The 18,500-nt window shown below is 46.8% G+C and overlaps 1 protein-coding gene across 26 annotated transcripts in view; it reads left to right on the top strand.

The window, feature by feature from the left end:
• KCNMA1 (potassium calcium-activated channel subfamily M alpha 1) overlaps positions 1-18,500 on the top strand; it is a 781,282-nt gene that overhangs the window by 674,648 nt on the left and 88,134 nt on the right. For all 26 annotated transcript variants that reach the window (XM_070056975.1, XM_070056978.1, XM_070056976.1 and 23 more), the window contains 1 exon segment: positions 3,618-3,711. In XM_070056975.1, coding sequence (XP_069913076.1) covers positions 3,618-3,711 — 94 coding nt within the window.

Raw genomic sequence — 18,500 nt, 5'->3', positions numbered from 1 at the left:
TAAGCCCAGGCTTCTGGCCAGTGTTTCTGGAAGACGTTGCCCGGCTTTGTGCTGGAAAACAGCACGCTGATGAAAAGTGGAGTAAAATGTTGTTACAGATGTTCGACTCTGCATTAAGGCTGTTGGAATTACCACCACATCTTAAATCAATTCCCAGAACATTGTCTGGAGGTTATGTCATTGAAATAATGAATCCTCTTTAGTCAAGTATAAGCAAACATGTTAAAACATCATTGTAACTTTAAATTAAACTCCAGCGCAAACCAGGGGATCTGAAGCCTCATTAGACTTGCCTGACATTTTTCTGGTGCTGAGTCTTTCCAAACTGTAAAACTGTTAGATTCAGTGCCTATTAGACAAGGGAGTGCTGGGAAGTTACAACAGCACATTAAGTGTTATACTTAGGGATGTACAAAAACAAGCCCTTGAATTTTATGAGTACTTGGAGACTGGATGGAGTTCAGCTCCTATAAAAATTCCACATTAGATTCCTGAGCTGGTTTGTGTTTTAAAGAAGCTGGTAAGTCAGATTTCTTTAAAGGATCATATCTCTGGGTAGCTTCTCCAGCACGAAGGCAAATGCAAATGCTGGAGACAAGAGGTGTATTGCAATTAGCAGAGCAGGAGGTTAAATATGAGCCCGTCAGTAGGCATTGTCATGAGGTAGTGGCCCATCACTCCCACTCCTTCATCGTTCCTGAATGTAAGTAAATTGAAATCTCCCTTTTAATTCCATTTTTATTCCTCTCATGGAGTCACAGAAGCCATGAAATGAAAATTATATTTTATAGTTTAACTAAAAGTTTTCCTAGATCTGCTTTCTTTAAATATGTAGACATGGATGGAATCCATATAAAGGCTAATAATTAAATATGGTTTATATCCTACTTATGAGGATGAAGTTATCACTGCTTCTCTTGTGGGACCTAAGCCATACGTAATGGTCCCCGTCACACAATGTTCATATATTTAAGCTGGAGACATTGCCCCCATCTCTGCACGGAACAAATCTGCATTTCCAAGCCACGAGTGCAGGAGGAAACCTTTGATCTTGAGTTGCGTTTAAGAAAACAAATCCCAGTTTAAATGCAATATGATTATGATGGATGATCTCTCTGAGTTGCAATGAAAATAAAGAGTTTCCTTGCATAGAAGGAGGCAGAACTGTGCCGCCACAGTGAGGTGTCTCTCTGGAGCTGGCTAACAGGTATGAACTTGCTAGCGTTCCATCAGAAGATCAGGCCTGTAAACAGCTAGTGACCAGCTGCAGAGATAATGGGTCCTTAATCAAAGAAGAGATTATTTATTACAGACCCTGTGCAAACAGGGAAGCAGAAAAATCCAGCAAAAATTCCAGTAAGAGTGACTTCTGTTCAGGTCTTAGCTTGTATCAACTCACTGTATAACTGAGCACAACCATTGGTAGTATAGTGGACTTGAATAAAGTTAGCCATAGGCAAGGTTAGGTAAAAGACCTTTCGGGTATTGCATTCGAGGCTTAAGACGACGATGTGGAAGAGAAGAACAGAATCGGATCCCCTCAAGACCGACTCTAATGAACACACACTCCCACACCCACATTCAGCCCAGCCTGCTACACAGCTAATCCAGGTCATCCTGAATACAATATAACAATTGCAAGTGACCCATATTAAAAGGTGAACTTCTATTATGGGTGCACTCATTGTAAGACTTTCCATTCCTTCCAAGGTGGGAAACATGCAAAAGTATACTTACACACATTTCTATCCCATAATTGCCTGGAATGCCCGACCCCTATCCTGTGAAAGGAAGATGGATTCGGGTCAAGCTCAGGGTCCCTGTTTGCTTGCGGAGAGATGCATATCAACTCCAAGTGATTTTTTTCAATACCATTTATGTGGCTTGTATTTTTTTCCTTTAATCTTTTAAGTGCTGTTTAGTCTCTGTGTGATTTGCTGTGGATACTCATTTCTGATAAGATGCGATATCCTCTGAGCCACATAGTCCCCGCCTGGAGCACTAAGTGACTGATATGGTAGCAGCTTGAGCAGAGGGCCTCTGGTGGGGGCAGGGGCGGGGGGGGTGGAGCAGAGGGAGCAGGTGGTGGAGTGAGTGGGCTGAGAGCCTTAGCAGGTGCTTTCTTGCCAGCATTCCTTTCAGTATCACTCTAACCTCACACCACTCTCTGGTTCCCTTTCTCTGTGTCAGCCAGAATTTGGCCTACTCCACACTGAAAGTAGGATAGGTTCGAACAGTCATTGGATTATCATAATCCCTTTGGAACCATGTGCCATAACCTACTACATTTATTTGGGGTTTTCGGGAAGTACCATCTAATGCATGCTCTGGTGTGGGTCTTCCTGCACAGCGTCATGTAGCTGAAATGGCATCTTCTCCCCCATCAAAGACACACACACCATTAACATGTTTCTAGCTTCTTTCAACACGGTCACTGCTAACATTTCTCTTCTTAGCTTGAACATAACTGCCATGCATTCTGAGTTTCAGGGGTGCTACCTGCTAGCCTCTGTTGCAGTCAACTCTAGAAATCTGAAGAGTCTACTTTTCCTTCTTGACATTACAGCTTTAGCTTGAATTATGGGGGTGGGGGTGGGAAGAGGAGGACTAGAATTTTGCTGCTGATGCCCTTGGGTGATGGGCTGGGTATGCATCTGCTAATTATTAAGCAGCGCTCCTAAAAAGAAGCATGATAACAAGCTGCTACATCTGCAAAGCTTTTTAGCAGGTTTCTTTGGGCAAGAGCAGTAGAGAGTGCCGTGCTGTTGGTGAGTGACGCTTGACATTGCTTAGCAATCTGTGTGGTTCAGACATTTGGAAAACAGCCTTTGGTTTCCCATCTCCCATGCTGCCCTCCATCCTGCCCCCTGTGCCACATTGTCAGAGATAGCTTTCAATGGCAGTTTCCTCCTTCACTCTGTCACTCTTCTCCAGCCAAGCTCGCCAGCCTGGCCCTCTCTCTTCCTCCTGTCTTCATGCATTAAGGAAGGATTCCATTTGAAGGAATGAGAGCTGAGTTGGTATGGGGATTCTGTTGCCAGCATGCACCAATGTTCCCAGTCCTGAGTGATGGGGACATTGGCTGGTAAGGCCCTGAATCCTTGCCTCTCTTCAAGGCTCTTTCTCTGGTGTGCAGGGACCAGGAACCTGTCAGCTGGTTCATCCGGAGAAGCAGCAGGCTGCCAGTTATCATGCTGCTTTGTCACATACAACTCTATTTCTGATTTTGGTTATGAGAAAACTCATTCGCTGAGCCAGCTAAGCAAAGTAACCTAAAGTAACTCGAAGAATACTGATGGTGTGTTCATAGATAAATCTATTTGTTATACAAGTAAATCACAATTTCTCCCACTCCCCCCACCCCGAAGGGGGTTGACAAACTCTTGTAGTCTTTGAAGTGCATGTTCAAAGGGTGGCGTGGAAAGGGCCCGTCTCCCCCACGCCCTCTAGGCTGGCCTCCCTGACTAACTCATTCGCTCTTTGCCATCGGGTCTAAAAGACAGCCATGACTTCTAGTGAGTGACTGAGCCTTGAGTGTGTGTCCTTTGATATCTCGACCGTGTTTTGCCCTCTGCCCTCACGCCCTTCCTCATCTCACGAGCTGCCTGTATTTCCAGTTGAAGATGAGCAGCCGTCAACGCTGTCACCCAAAAAAAAGCAGCGGAACGGAGGCATGAGGAACTCACCCAACTCCTCGCCCAAGTTGATGAGGTAAGGGGGGGGAGGGACGGGGTGGGGATGGGGGGGTAGGTGGCCGCGCCCTTGTCTCTCTCTAGCTCCCTCTCCTCTCCTGGTCCCCTCCCCACCCTGCCTAGGCCCAGAGCCGCCCCCACCCAGCCAAGTGTGAGCTAGGCAGGGGGGAGGGGAGCGAGACGCTTAGACGGCAACTTAAAGGCAGGAGTATTTACTCTGTCAGCTTGTCAGCAGTTAATGATAGAGCTGGAAAAATTCTGTCATGAAAAACAGTTTGAAAAGCTGTTTGAAAAATACATAGGCTTTAAAGTCTCAGCTGTCACCATGTCCTGTCTGTGTGGCTCCTAAACAGCAGTGGCACTAATGATGGCGAGAGCCAATCGGAGGAGCTGGCGGGCTCGGCTTGCCTGCGGCAAGTCTCTTTCTGCTGGAGCCCCTCCGAGGGCTGTTTTCTGTACTTAAGGCCATATGTGAGATGTATCATCACAATCAAAAATGAACCTGAAGATTACCTTCCTTTTATCCTGTCGATTGAAATCAAATTTCTGCTAATTGATTTTGACCGATAAAAAAAACCTCTAATAATCTGTGGACTTGCCAAAGCAAAGTTCAAAAGTAATCCCATTCTGCTCAGGCTAAAAGCAATATTAATTATGAAATACAGTGCACTCCCCCGCTTCTTAATTTCGCTCTCTCCCTTCTTCCTGTCCCCCCCCCCAACCCTCCCTCCTTCCCTGTCTCCCTTCCTCGCTCCTCTGCGTCCTCCCTGCTGCCCTCTTGCCTCCCTCCCTCTGTTCCTTCCTTCCTCTTTGCCTCTCCCTCTAAGAGATAGCAGGTGAAACCGCCTCTCACCAGAGCTCACCGCAGGGGCCTCTTCCTGACCTGCTCACCCTCCTCTCCCCTTTTTGTCTGCTATTCATCGGCCAACCACAGTGTGAATTTCCTCTGACATCCTAACACACACCTTGGAGACTCAGGACGGATTCCATCCCTGCTCACCCTGCCTGGTTCCTCCCATTGTGATGTGGCTTCCTCTCTTGGTTGCCGTTGGCCACGCCCCTCCCTTTGATAGCTGAAGTAAAGCAAGGGCGATTTCTGTTTCCTGCTTGTTCATCACCTCTGCATCTCCCTCCACGTGTCTCTGTGGGACGTGGGCAAGGGCAGTCCCCCGTTCACTTCACGTCCTGGGGGATGCAGGTTCTCGGTGGACGACTCACCCAGCCCTGTCCCCGTTGGCATCAGGACCACCTATTCCTGCTTAACGTCTGCCTCCAAGTTCTCTCCGATCCCCTGCACTCAGCCTTGCCAGGATGCGGCTGATTTACATGCTTGTTTACCGTTTACGAGGAAGAATAAAACGCACCAACTGCCAAGCTTCTCATTTTTATGACGCCAGTTGTCATGTTAGCACTCATTTCCTATTGACTCACCTTTAGGTAATCGCCTTATCTAATGCTAATAGCGTTCTCCATGTAAAGGAGAGAGAGGGCCTAGGCGCTCTCCTTTGCCTAAATTTAGAGAAGCAAATAAATAAATAAAGAGAAGTCTGAAAAATCTGAAACCTTTGGAGCCAAATTCCCTGTCCCTGTTTGCTATGTAAAGTATGGCTCATTTCTTTGATCTTGAGTAATAATAATTCTGAGGAGTTATACTGTTTTCATATGCTTCAAAGCTGTGTCAGACTTTTGCTGCTTAAGGGTACTTCTTTATTCTGTTGGCTCTTGGGTACCAGGATGACAAGTCTGCTGTATGAGGTGGAGGCTTTTTTAAGTCGTAGCCTTCAGCAAAACATCAAATTACCAAATCCAGGGTAACATACTTCTACACAAATGCCTTTCCTGTAGATATATTATACCATATATATTAAATACTTTAGTGTTACACGCTACATTTTATGTGCAATAGAAAGTGATGGTTTGAGGTAGCCTTGGGGGACTTTTTTTTCCACAAGCAGAAAAAGCTAGTGTATACCGTATCAAGTATGGTTTTTACAGGACTTTCTGCCCGAAGGCTTTTGTAAATAAGTAATGATCAACAGATTGGCTGTGGGTTTTTGAAAAGCATGCCTATGTCAGTTTGCATGATGGGGGAAAATTTTCAAAGTGGATCTTGCTTTCATTGCTTGCCGGAGAGGGGCTCAGGGAGCCAGTCATCCCAGGCTGGAGCTGTCTGCCCCGTGGTGCAGTGGAATTGCTAAACGTGGGTCAGGTGGTGGGTAGAACTCGCCATGCTACAGAACTCCGGCTTCGCAGGCTCGCGTGCGTTTGGGCTGCCGCTTTGGCCATGGCGGCTGTTGTGCGGCTGCTTTACCCGGACAGCCCACAACAGCCTCTGTTGCAGTGTGGCAGGCATGGGTCCTCCCGTGACCAGTCGGGAAGTCTAGATGCTCCTCCTTTGCCTTGACTTCCTGTGTCCCAGGTACCCTACAGACTCTGATGCTGGGCCAAAGGTGGACCCGGCTCCATTTTCCTTCCCTTCCAACCCATGAAAGAGAAACCCAACTCAAGGCTCTTGGGTTTGCATTAGAAGATCCCACACTGGCACGGAGGCTGCCGGGGCCTAATTTTGCAGGATCAATCTTGTTGATTGGCAGGAAACAGGCTCACCAGCTTCTGTGGCTTTTTCTAGTTCCCCTACCTCTTCCAACACCCCCTTTCTTCCCCTCTGCTTTGCAGAAGATAGGACTCCCAGGCCCTATTCCTTATGACCTGAAAAACCCATAAAGGAAGCTAATGACACTTGAAGTGGGTTTTTCAACATGAGTTTGTGGCTTGCTGTTGGAGCAGAATCAATCATTCTGAATGCAGGCGGGTTTTAGTGGCCTATGGGCAGTGATAGCGATAGCTCCAAGAGAAATCCCGGTGCCCAGCATGGGCTAGGATGGGCTCTGATTTACCACTGTGGCTTCTGCAAATAAAAACAGGCTTCTGGGTGAGGGTTCCTCCCGCATCATCTGCCAGCAGGGAGTGCCACGGGGCCTCTCCACTAATGGGCTTGTCTCCCCTTTGCTATGGGTCCGGGCTGGCCCTGGGTTTTAAGTGTCACTGAACTCTCTGTGTGCTCATCAGGTGAACAGCCTCGTTTATTGTGTCTGGATCCTGAGGTAGCGTGTTTCGTAGTCAGCCTGACAGAAGCAACCCTCCCTGCCAGACTGAGCCATGGCGAGCATGCGTGCCAAGCTCGGGGTGGGCAGGGGGGCATGCTGGCTGTGACAGATGGCCTCCGGCTGGACACTCATCCAGGCAGACAGAGCCATGGAGCTTCCCAAGACCTTCACTCTGCCTGCCTCGTTGATGTCTTAACATGAAATGATCTTGGGAGCCTCCCCTGTTTTTTCACTAAAATCATCAAGAATCTTGCTATGGGTTGGGCAGAGTTTGAGTGCCCCTCTAGGCTTTGTGCATTTTAACGTAATGCCCATTTAGAGAGTGAAAGCTGTACCCAGCAATGGCGAGTGGGGAGTGATGAGGATTAGTCATTAGGATGGAGCCCCCATGATTGAATTCTTATGGTTTTATATGTGAGGAAGGAGATAAGAAGACACACACACGCACAGGCACACGCACACTCACATGCACACACCCCTATCTCGTCATGTGATGCTATGTTCCACCCTCGGAACTCTGCCAGCAATAAAGTCATCACGTGGTACGATTCCTCAACCCTGTACCTCCAGAACTGTGAGCCACAATAACCCGTTTTCTTTATAAAATAGTCTGCCTGAGGCATTTCACCATACAAATGGAAATGAACTAATGCAAGCCTGTTGCCCAGTTCTCCCTGCTTGGTGGATCTGTGCCTCCTCAGGGTAACCACACCTCTCTTCAGATGCAAAGCACTGGAGGACTAGAAATGTGTCTCTCAATAGGTAACTGTAGAGTTCTTAATTTGAGGCCTCACAGAACCCACTGAACATTCAATGAAGGATCTCTAGGCAGTCTCTCTCAAAAAAGGAAGTATAATAGGAAGCATTTTTGTAAAAGAGTTATTTATTTAAAAGGCAGAGTGATGGAAGGTGGGGGAGAGAAAGAGAAAGTTCTATCTGCTAGTTCACTGCCCGAAATGTCCTCAACAACTGGGCACAGAAGTCAGGGACCAGGACCTCCATCTGGGTAGCCCACATGGGTGGCATGGACCCAAGTCCTTGGGCCATCTTCTAGTGCTTTCCCAGGAGCATGAGTGAAAAGCTGGATCAGAAGCACAGCAGCCTAAACTTGAACTCTGAGTTGAGATGCTGGTGTCTCAAGCAGCAGCTTAACCCACAATGTACTGGCGCAGCTCTTGGTGTAATTTTAACTACCACTGAAGCGGATTCATGGGTTCCTGCCATATGCATTCAGGACCCCCAGTGGTGATCATTTATTTCATGGCCACCTTCAAGGAGCAGCTTTCTGAATGATAAGAATATTTCTCCAGTAGGAAGGTGGTAAGTTCAATGCCTGAACTCTCATGCTGTGTCCTCAAATGGAACCCCCAAATACTGTGCCTTTCAGTTGGCTGCTTGTATTCCTTTTTTTTTTTTCAGATGAATTCCTACACGGTCCATGTTTGGTGAGGGCTGACTGTGTTCAAGGTTTTGTGAAAGGCCGCTGAGGGATCTAAAGTAGGATGGGTTGGATGAGATCTCTGTCTTCACAATACTAATGGTTTAATGTAGGAGACAGAGAAGGATGTACAGTTGACTGTCTGCATCCGTGGATTCAGACCTATGTTCAACCTAACTGTGGATCAAGGATATTTGGGGAAAGAATGTGTCTGTACCAAACATGTACAGAGGTTTTTTCCTTGTCATTTTCCCTAAATAAGACAGCATGTCAAGGCCAGTGCCACGGCTCACTAGGCTAATCCTCTGCCTATAGCGCCAGCAGCCCAGGTTCTAGTCCCAGTTGGGGAGCCGGTTCTGTCCCGGTTGCTTCTCTTCCAGTCCAGCTCTCTGCTGTGGCCTGGGAAGGCAGTAGAGGATGGCCCAAGTGCTTGGGCCCTGCGCCTGCATGGGAGACCAGGAGGAAGCACCTGGCTCCTGGCTTCAAATCAGTGCAGCGTGCCAGCTGTAGCGGCCATTTAGAGGGTGAACCAATAGAAGGAAGACCTTTCTGTCTGTCTCTCTCTCTCTCACTGTCTAACTCTGCCTGTCCAAAAAAAAAAAAAAAAAAAAAAAAGACAGCATGACAACTAATTCCATAGTGTTTACATTGTGTTTTTAGCTATTACAAGTAATTTAAGTATATGGGAGGATAGATATGTGTAGGTTAAACACACTTACTATGTGATTTTACATAAGAGACTTGAGCATATGTGGATTTTGATATTTGAGGGAGTTCTTGGAACCAAACCCCCATGAACACTGAGTGGCAACCATACTGGAAAATAGAGCAAGAATGACTTGCAGAGTCTAGTAACACTACTGACTAACACTACTGACTCTACTAACACTACTACGTCTACTCACTCTTCTTGCTACAAGAACAGGAAAAACCGTCTTTACCCCTGGTTTGGGAGGCTGAGCCTGGAGTAGGAGATCTCATTTAACCTAGCCCTGTGTGGTGAGATTTCTCTACTCTTGTTCACTGTTCACCAGGTGCCAGGTATCGTTCTAGGAGTGTAATGCCTGTTAACTCATTGACTCCTAACTACCAGTCTTCCCCCATTTTACAGATGTGGAGGCTGAGGCACAGCGGTGTTCAGTCTGGTCAATCTCATTACAGAGGACATGGGCAAAGTGCTGGGGCCATGGTAAATGGCACAATATGGCAGGAGCAAGTGATCTTTGGACTGGCATCACTGGCGCTGAAAATGTGAACATATTCTCACAGCCAGTCATGACGGTTGTGCCTGTCATAGGTACTAGGGACCCCTTACAGGTTTCTGAGGAAGTAGTACCCTAACTAGCATTTAGAGAAGGTCCTTGGTGGCAGCATAAGGGGTGGCATCTCTCTCAGGGCCCCTTTGATGCTGTCAACATGGAAGTGTCCAAGAGAAGGCCCACACAACCTCAGCCTTCACCAAGGTTCCTTGGATGCCAACCATTCAGGGGCTGCTGGCGAACAGTGCACCAGACGTGGGGCAGACAGTTGGACGGTGTTCTTACGAAGCACACACAGCATTCCTGATTAGTCCTGAGACTTGGAGTAAGGTGGAGTAGCCATTCATGAGGGTTTATGTAGGATGTGTCGGGCTGGCAGTCAACACAAAGAGGGACCCCTCAGCGGGCCTAGCAAGGATAATCAAATGACATCCCAAGAGAGTCTCATGTCATGAGTCTTAGACAGCATTAGACATCAGTTTCCTGAACAGGAAGGGAAATATGATTGGACGAAAACACATTATCCTCTTAGGCATCAGCTAATCATTAAGTGAAATAAACTCATCTGCTTGTTAAGTCTCCTTTCCTCTCTTGTGACTCATCCTTTTCTTGGGGTCTTTATGTTCGGACTTCCCACATCAGCGCCTGCCAATGTGACAGATCCTAGTATCGAAAATGGCAAAATGGCCTGAGTGAAGTCGGAGTGGAGGACAGAATGTCACCTTCACAATTTCTTCCGTGGGCAAAAAAAAAAAAAAAAAAGGGAAGACAAGACAGCCTCGCTAAGTAAATTCCCCTCGTAATGCACAGACTAATAGCATATGACAGGCCCTCATAGGACTGGAGAAGAAGGAAATAGTGGGTGTCATGATGCCAAGGCTTGGGTGGGCTTGACACAGGTCCCTGAGCAAGTTCATAATCAGCAGAGGGTCATTATCCTGTCTGCCGGTTTCTCGAGCATCTGGTACAATCTCCTCTAGGACTGAGGAACATGGCAATTCTTCAGGGCTGTCCCCCGAACATCAGGCAGTCATTTCCTTCTTCCTCTGCCTGACCAGAGGTGACCTATTAGGTAGCAGCAGGAATCAAACACCCAAGTAGTTGGACGCAGAGAAGCAGGAAAGGACCCTAGTTTTGCCAAGGTGGTTCCAGGGATGGCCATCAGGTGGGCGATGAGGGAAGGGTCAGAGGCAGCTCAGGGAACAGTGATAGTTAGCGGGAGGGCAGAAGCAGTATTCAAGGATGAATTAAGGCAGGAGCCAGAAACCGAAAAAATCAGAGTCCTTGCTAAGTAGCAGCATATGGCTCACCCAAAAGTAAAAGGCAGCCAACAACGAGGCAGATCCAGTTGGAACCATTTATGGTGATAAATATGAGCCCTCTTAAAGGCCACTTTTAATGTCCTGTGTGTAACCCAGGCAGGGACCCACCCTTGTGGCCTGACACCAGATTGTTTTCTACAGAATGGAAGAGGTAGGTGACAGCAGAGTAGAACAATGCCTTATGGTTGGTAGTTTTGTACTTTATGGGTAATAATACTAGTGTTTCATTTTCTCCTTTATGTTTGCTTATTTGTGGATTGGCTAATAGAAATGGAGCTCTGGGCTGGTGCCATGGCTCACTAGGCTAATTCTCCGCCTGCGGCTCCAGCACCCCAGGTTCTAGTCCCAGTTGGGGCACCGGATTCTGTCCTGGTTGCTCCTCTTCCAGTCCAGCTCTCTGCTGTGTCCCAGGAGGGCAGTGGAGGCTGGCCCAAGTCCTTGGGCCCTGCACCTACATGGGAGACCAGGAGGAAGGACCTGGCTCCTGGCTTTGGATCGGCACAGTGCGCAGACTATAGCGGCCATTTTGGGGGTGAACCAACGGAAGGAAGATCTTTCTCTCTGTCTCTCTCTCTCTCACTGTCTAACTCTATCTGTCAAATTAAAAAAAAGAAATAAAGAAATGGAGCTCTGCAGGAGAATCATTAGCATTGCATCCAGGCTGATAATTCCCATCAAGTGCCGACACAACCCCGACAAGCAGGGCCTGGACTAGGGTGAGGTTCCTCCTTGTATTTTACACCCTGGGCACCTGACTTGCTTCGGTCCAGTCCAGTCCAGACCTTACTGAGTAGAAATGTAGCCTTGCAGCCTGGGTGCTGCTGACAGTGGATACCATTGCCGCATGGGTGCTCCTTTTGGACAACATTGTTGGGAGGTGGTTCTCAAACCATAGCATGTGCCTGATTCTGACCCTAGAGGGCTTTGTTAAAAATGTCGCCTGCTGGCACTGTGCCACACCCTGCTGTATATGGTTCAGTAGATCTGGGCAGGGGCTCTGGAATCAGCATTTTCTATCAAGTTCCCTGGTGATCCTGATATAGCTGGTGGTGGGCAGTGCAGCCTTTGAGAACAACCACTTATAAGAGAGAGACATGGAGGTGTAGGTGCCCACCTCTCAGGAGCGATCAGAGTTTACACGGGAGCACTAAATAGCTGCCTCATTAAAATCATCTATGTCTACCACCATCAGTGTTACACCTAGGTCTTCTCTGCTCATGACTTTCAGCCGCAGGCTCCGTGCAGACTTCAGACAGCCTTCACTTACATTCATGATGCTGTTACTCTGATGACTTTACGTCCTGATTCAAATGTAGCCCCTGTAAGTGAAAACCAAGGCAAGAGTCCAAGACACATTGTCACAGTATATCAGAAGTGAATGGGTTGTTACTGGGTGCATTTCCTGGTGTCTGCAGAAGGTCTGGTGAGTTTCTGCTGACTGTGTCAGGAGTGTTCAGAGACCAGAGATCACGCATCAGCTCCTTTCAGTAGTTTGGTTGTTTATTGAGTGTCTACCATGGCTTCCAATGAGTTCTGAAAATCCATGGAGGAGAAAATTAGAAGCAGCTCACCATCTAGCAGGTGTGGGGAACATTTTTATCTGCCAGAAGAGCCATTGGTCACTTCATTCGTTGACCATGCAAAATTATCAAGTTAAAAATTAGTCTTCTATGGATTTCTTGAATTTGGAGTCCTACCCACAGTTGCCTTGGCAGAGCCAAACCCAATGATTGTGCAGGTCTTTTCTGGCCCTGGCACTGGATGATTCCCATGAAAAAGACATGCAAATTATTATCTCTGAAGGGACATCTCATCCTGCTCTAAGTGCTCACAGGAAGGGAAATCAATTTCAGTGTTGGTGAAACACTTCCGCCTTACTGTGAGGTGTCAGAAGTGCTCAGCTTTCCCCGCTACAGTGCCTGATATAACAGACACCCAAACAAATCAGTATGCCACTTGATGGACTACTGTAGAGTGCTGAGAAGTTTGCTCCACTCAAGAATTGGCTTTGAGCTAGGTGGGTGCTTGCAGTGACTGACAAGACCTTAGGACGGGATGCAAGGTGAGGGCCTGCAGATGAAGCTGAGGAAAGTGTGCCATTCTCAAACGCGTGTGTAACTTTGCTCTTTCATAGCTTTGGTTGGTTGGTTACTTGCATTTCAGTGTACATTTCCAAAGTCCAACATTGAACCCAGTGCCGTAGAACACATGAGGTTTGCTGTGTTGTCCTGTAAGAACTGTGCTCTTTAAAATATAATACTGGCTTCCTTGCAGCAGGTTTGCTAGGAAGGGGATTTGTGGTTTAGCTTTAGGCTGTTGTCTTCAAGGCAAGCTTTTTGTGCTCCTGCTATGGCAGGCATTTAATTCACTTCCTGAGATTAATTGATGGCAAGTGGCAGTCTTTGCTCTGCAAACCCCCAAACAGAGATCTTTGATTCTTTATCTGAAGTCAGGCATGCTTAATTTCTAGCTGTGGATGTTGGAGATGTGAGCTGGGATGCAAGGAGCATTGGTATGAAAAATTTAACTCACTGGGGCTTCTCCGTTATAAAAAAGTAGGTATTCCTAGACTAAGCCTTCGGATACTTGGGACATGACAAAGACTCACCCAGCCTTAATTGCGTACTGAGACTCTCCGTAGCACATTGTCTTGACAAGGGCTCATGGGAAATTTTCTACTATTTATTTATGCAAGCTGTGCATTTTATAAATGCCTGCAACACTGGTTTCTCTTTCCTTGCAGCCTAGAGCACTGTGGCTTGGGGCGCTCTGATGGAGAAGGGACAGGTGGAGGGTGCAGGTCAGGGGCCCAGCAGCACTGACTTCCAGACATAAAGACTTTCCATGAAAGCCTTGCTCTCTTGCTCTCCTCTCACTTGCTGGGCCATCTGAGCCAATTAGCTCTCCACCCTGTTTCTTGTCTACACCCAGGGGTTGATGATAATAGAACTTACATACAAGGATTATTGTGATGGGTAAATCACAAAATGTAGGCAAGAGTTTTAGCGCGGCAGCCTTTGCCAGGGTTCAGGTCATGTTGGCTGCCCAATGTGGAGCTGTAGAGGCAGTAGCAGATAAAACAGTGATAACCTGAGATCATTATTGGTGGGCTGCACTGCCTTTCCTGTCTACTTTCATCCTAACCAGGGCTAGAATATGAGTAGATCCTGAGATAAGCGTGAAGAATGATAATGCTAGTGGTTAACATCATGGGACCTGTTCTGTGGCATGATCTATACTCAAGGTATAGCATGTCTGTAATCATGAAATCCTCAAATGTAATCCATTGAGTAATGATGATGAATATTCCCACTTTATAGGTAAAAAACAGAACCTGAGGCAAGATACAACATGGCAAGTAGTAGATGAGGCAAGATTTGAAAATGGGCATTGTGGTTCTGGAGCTAGTGCACTAACCAGTGTGTTATGTTGTCACTAAGGAAAGGGTTGTTTCCTGCCCTCACTTGTATCAGTTCCCAAATGCCTCCTTTGAAGGTTAATTCTCTCTCTTTTTTTAAGATTTTATTTATTTACTTGCGAGCCAGAGTTACAGACAGAGAGAGGAAAAGACAGAAAGAAAGGCCTTCCATCCACTGGTTCACTCCCCAAGTGGCCACAATGGCTGGAACTGGGCCAATCCGAAGCCAGCATCCAGGAGCTTCTTCTGGGTCTCCCACATGGGTGCAGGGGGCCCAAGCACTTGGGCCATCTTTTACTGCTTTCCCAGGCCACAGCAGAGAGCTGGATCAGAAGAGGAGCAGCCGGGACTAGAACTGGAGTCCTATTGGATGCTGGTTCCACAGGTGGAGGATTAACCTACTGTACCACAGCACCAGCCCCTAGAGTGTTACTAAGACGGTTCAGGAAGGGCAACCAGAACCATCCACTGAGGACTCTCTGATACCCTGGATCCTAGTTCCCTTATTTTGTAAATTTGCACAAAATGTGGTAACAAAGTACCATAGATGCCATGTCTTAAATAACAGAAATTTATGTTCTCAGCTGTGGAGGCCAAAAGTCCAAAATCAAGGTCTCAGCGTGGTTGGTTCCTCCTGAGGGTCATGAAGGAAAGATCTGTTCCAGGTCTTGCTCCCTGACTTGTGGGTCTCTGTCTTCTCCCCAGATCTTTACATGGCTTTCCCTCTGTTCGTGTCTGTCAAATTCTCCTCCTTTTAAAAGGCCACCTCATTTTAGCTTAATTACCTTTTTCAAAGCATATCTCAAAATGCAGTCGTGTTCTGAGCTACTGTGGCTTAAGACTTCAACATACAAATTTTGAGTGTGGGACATGATTCAATTTTTTTATTTGACAGGTAGAGTTATAGACAGTGAGAGAGAGAGAGAGACAGAGAGAAAGGTCTTCCTTCTGTTGGCTCACCCCCACCCCCCAAATGGCTGCTACGGCTGGCGCTGTGCCGATTCAAAGCCAGGAGCCAGGTGCTCCTTCCTGGTCTCCCATGCAGGTGCAGGGGCCCAAGCACTTGGGCCATCTACTACTTCCCTCCCAGACCACAGCAGAGAGCTGGACTGGAAGAGGAGCAACAGGCACTAGAACCCAGTGCCCATATGGGATGCTGGTGCCACAGGTGGAGGATTAACCAAGTGAGCCATGGTGCCGGCCCCATGATTCAGTTTTTCACAGTGATATATCAGGTATCCATCACCTCATGGAGTTATTATTGCTCTAAAATAAGGCATCCACATTGGCTGCTTCATGATAAATGAGCTTTGAATTAATGATGGCGCATTTTAGGGGAGTTGGGAATTACTGTATGAGTTGAAGAAATACAGGGAGTCATTACGAAATGAAAGGCAAAATGTAGTATAAACCCTTGGTTGCAGCTAAGTGGTCTTTATGGAGTTCTCTGAGAGCCTTTGAATGAAGTTCTTGGGCTTTTGTAAACTGATGATGTTGACTTGCCTTCTTCAGAGAGGTTTCTGATGATCTTTCTTTGCATGTGCAACAGGCTGCCTAATCACTCTGGGTCTTCCCAGGTCATAGAAACACTGATTGGTGTGCTCAATCAGAAATGCTTGGGATTTTCTTATAATAGTGCAAACCGCAATTTGTCAGCAGCCATTCATGTGGATAACTGACTCTTCACTCTCCACCTGTGTCAGAGATCTCCCTGAAACATAAGCCAACCCCAGATGCTTGACATACAGGAACATACATGGTAAAGAAACATATCCTGGCTGTCCTGAAGTAATGACCAACTCCATGTTACTGGAATAAATCATATTCCAAGCTTCTTCCCACATAGTGGAAGGCAATGAATGCAGAACAGAGCTGGCCTTTGATGCAATGATGAAGTCATCCATTGCCTGTGTTTCTTATCTCCCGTCTTTGCTCCAACAGTCTTTCTTCACCTACTCAGTATACCTAGGCCTTTGAATGCCCAACAGTGGTCCAACACTTCCAGAATGCTTCCAGCTACTTCTCTGCTCAGTGAGAACCCACTACTTCAAACCTTCAAGATCTTCAAGGCACACTCAACATTAATGGTGAAATCTCTATAGCCCTAGCTCTTCTGAAGTGTCTCAAATAGTAGGAAATCCATGGTCTTGGGAAACAACTCATTTCATTTTTGACAGTTGTCCATTTTTTTTTACAGCATTCTTCCTTTTTTGGAAATGTGTTTCTTTTTCTCTGAACTCATACATAATTTCTAGAGCTGTCCACAGTTGATCCTGCTGAACCAGTGGAATCCACCTGCCACTTGGTGATTGCCAGTGCATCCCTGAAAACTTCTTACAGACCTGGCCCAAGTCTCTTACACCTAGACAAGGCAGTTCCATATGTGACATTTCCAACCATGCTTTTGGATGTCATTACTTGGCCTTTTTTAATTGGGATCTCAGTTCTCTGAGGGGCCCAAAATGGCTACTGATGGATCAATACTGAAATTTTAACAGGTTTCTCTTTACATTTCATGGCTCAGGCCAGATGCCACCTTCTTTAAGTCTTCCTTGATGGGACTCAGTCAAGCAATGAGCAGCATCTTTTGTGGTGTCCTTGTACCACCTAGGACTTTACTTTGCTTATGCACCTATCACAGTATATCGTAACTATTGATTTATCTTTGCTTTCTTCTGTCCCACTATGCCCTTCTCTTTGACAATAGACTCTATCTTAATCATTACAGTCCCTCCATTCCTGGCTTAGAATAGAGGATTTGTGCTGGTTGATTGCTTTACTGATTCGAGAAACCAAAATTGGAGTTCCAGATACCGTGGCTGGTCAGAAAAAGAAATGTCTTTGTGCAGAAGATAATGTTGATGTTCCACAGATGAGACCCTGTGGGGCAAATCCTGGATGTTGCATGTTCACATTATGCAGGCTAGGCTGAGAGATTTGTGGGGAGCAGAGTGTAGACTGGAGTGCTTCTGAGACTTCCTAGACACTGCTGCCTGTCCCAGTGCCAGTCATGACTGGTGGCTCTAGTGTCTTCTCCAGCTCCCCAACAAAGGTAACAAAGCTTGACCTTAGCTGTTTTTTTTAAAGATGTATTTATTTATTTGAAAGTCAGAGCCACACAGTGAGAGAAGGAGAGGCAGAGAGAGAGAGAGAGAGAGAGAGAGAGAGAGAGAAAGGTCTTCCATCCAATGGTTCACTCCCCAGTTGGCCGCAACTGCCTGAGCTGCCCGATCCGAAGGCAGGAGCCAGGAGCTTCCTCTGGGTCTCCCATGCGGGTGCAGGGGCCAAGGACCTGGGCCATTTTCCACTGCCTTCCCAGGCCACAGCAGAGAGCTGGATTGGAAGTGGAGCAGCCAGGTCTTGAACCAGCACCCACATGGAATGCCGGCACTGCAGGTGAGGGCGTTAACCCGCTGCACCACAGCACTGGCCCCATGACCTTAGCTTTTTTTTTTGTACTTTTTACCAAGTGGCAATTGATCATCAAACTTACTTATTTACTTTTCTACAATGAGGATTGCAGGTCGTTATGCCCAAGGAATGAGTCCTTCCCAGGACATGTATCTTCTTCTTTAAGATTCATTTATTTATTTAAAAGTCAGAGTTACACAGAGAGAGGAGAGAGAGACAGACAGAGAGAGAGACCCTCCATCCACCGGTTTGCTCTCCAATTTGCTGCAGTGGTCAGAGCTGCACCCATCCGAACCCAGGAGCCAGGAGCTTCTTCCAGGTCTCCCACATAGATGCAGGGGCCCAAGGACTTGGGCCATCTTCTACTGCTTTCCCAGGCCATAGCAGAGAGCTGGATGAGAAGTGGAGCAGCCAGGACTTGAACCGGCGCCCATATCAGATGCTGGCATTGCAGGCAACAGCTTTACCTGCTATGCTGCAGCATTGGCCCCAAAACATGTATCTTCTAACAGGAATTTTCACCAGCTTGCTGTATCATTTGCATGTTTGCATATGAATGTAGTCCTAGCTAAGCCTTAAATACAGAAGACACTAGGGATAGGTCTCCACTCTACCAGACATAACACTTTCTCTCCACTAGACAAGCAGAGTGAGAGAGAATAAGTCTGGCTCAGTGTCTTCAGGGCAACGTTATTAACAGCCTCTTGCAACTGAAATATGTTCTTCAGGGGCTGGAAAGTATTCATTTTGTTTATTTTCTCAAACCTCTTCCCTGTGGTGGCTTTTGTCTAGCTACCTATCCCAGAGACAAGGTTTCTATAGAGCTATTAGAGATTCTTCAAAGATAAAAACC

The sequence above is a fragment of the Oryctolagus cuniculus genome, chromosome 15 (assembly GCF_964237555.1).
Source record: "Oryctolagus cuniculus chromosome 15, mOryCun1.1, whole genome shotgun sequence".
Taxonomy (NCBI): domain Eukaryota; kingdom Metazoa; phylum Chordata; class Mammalia; order Lagomorpha; family Leporidae; genus Oryctolagus; species Oryctolagus cuniculus.
This window is presented reverse-complemented; position numbering and strand designations above follow the sequence as displayed.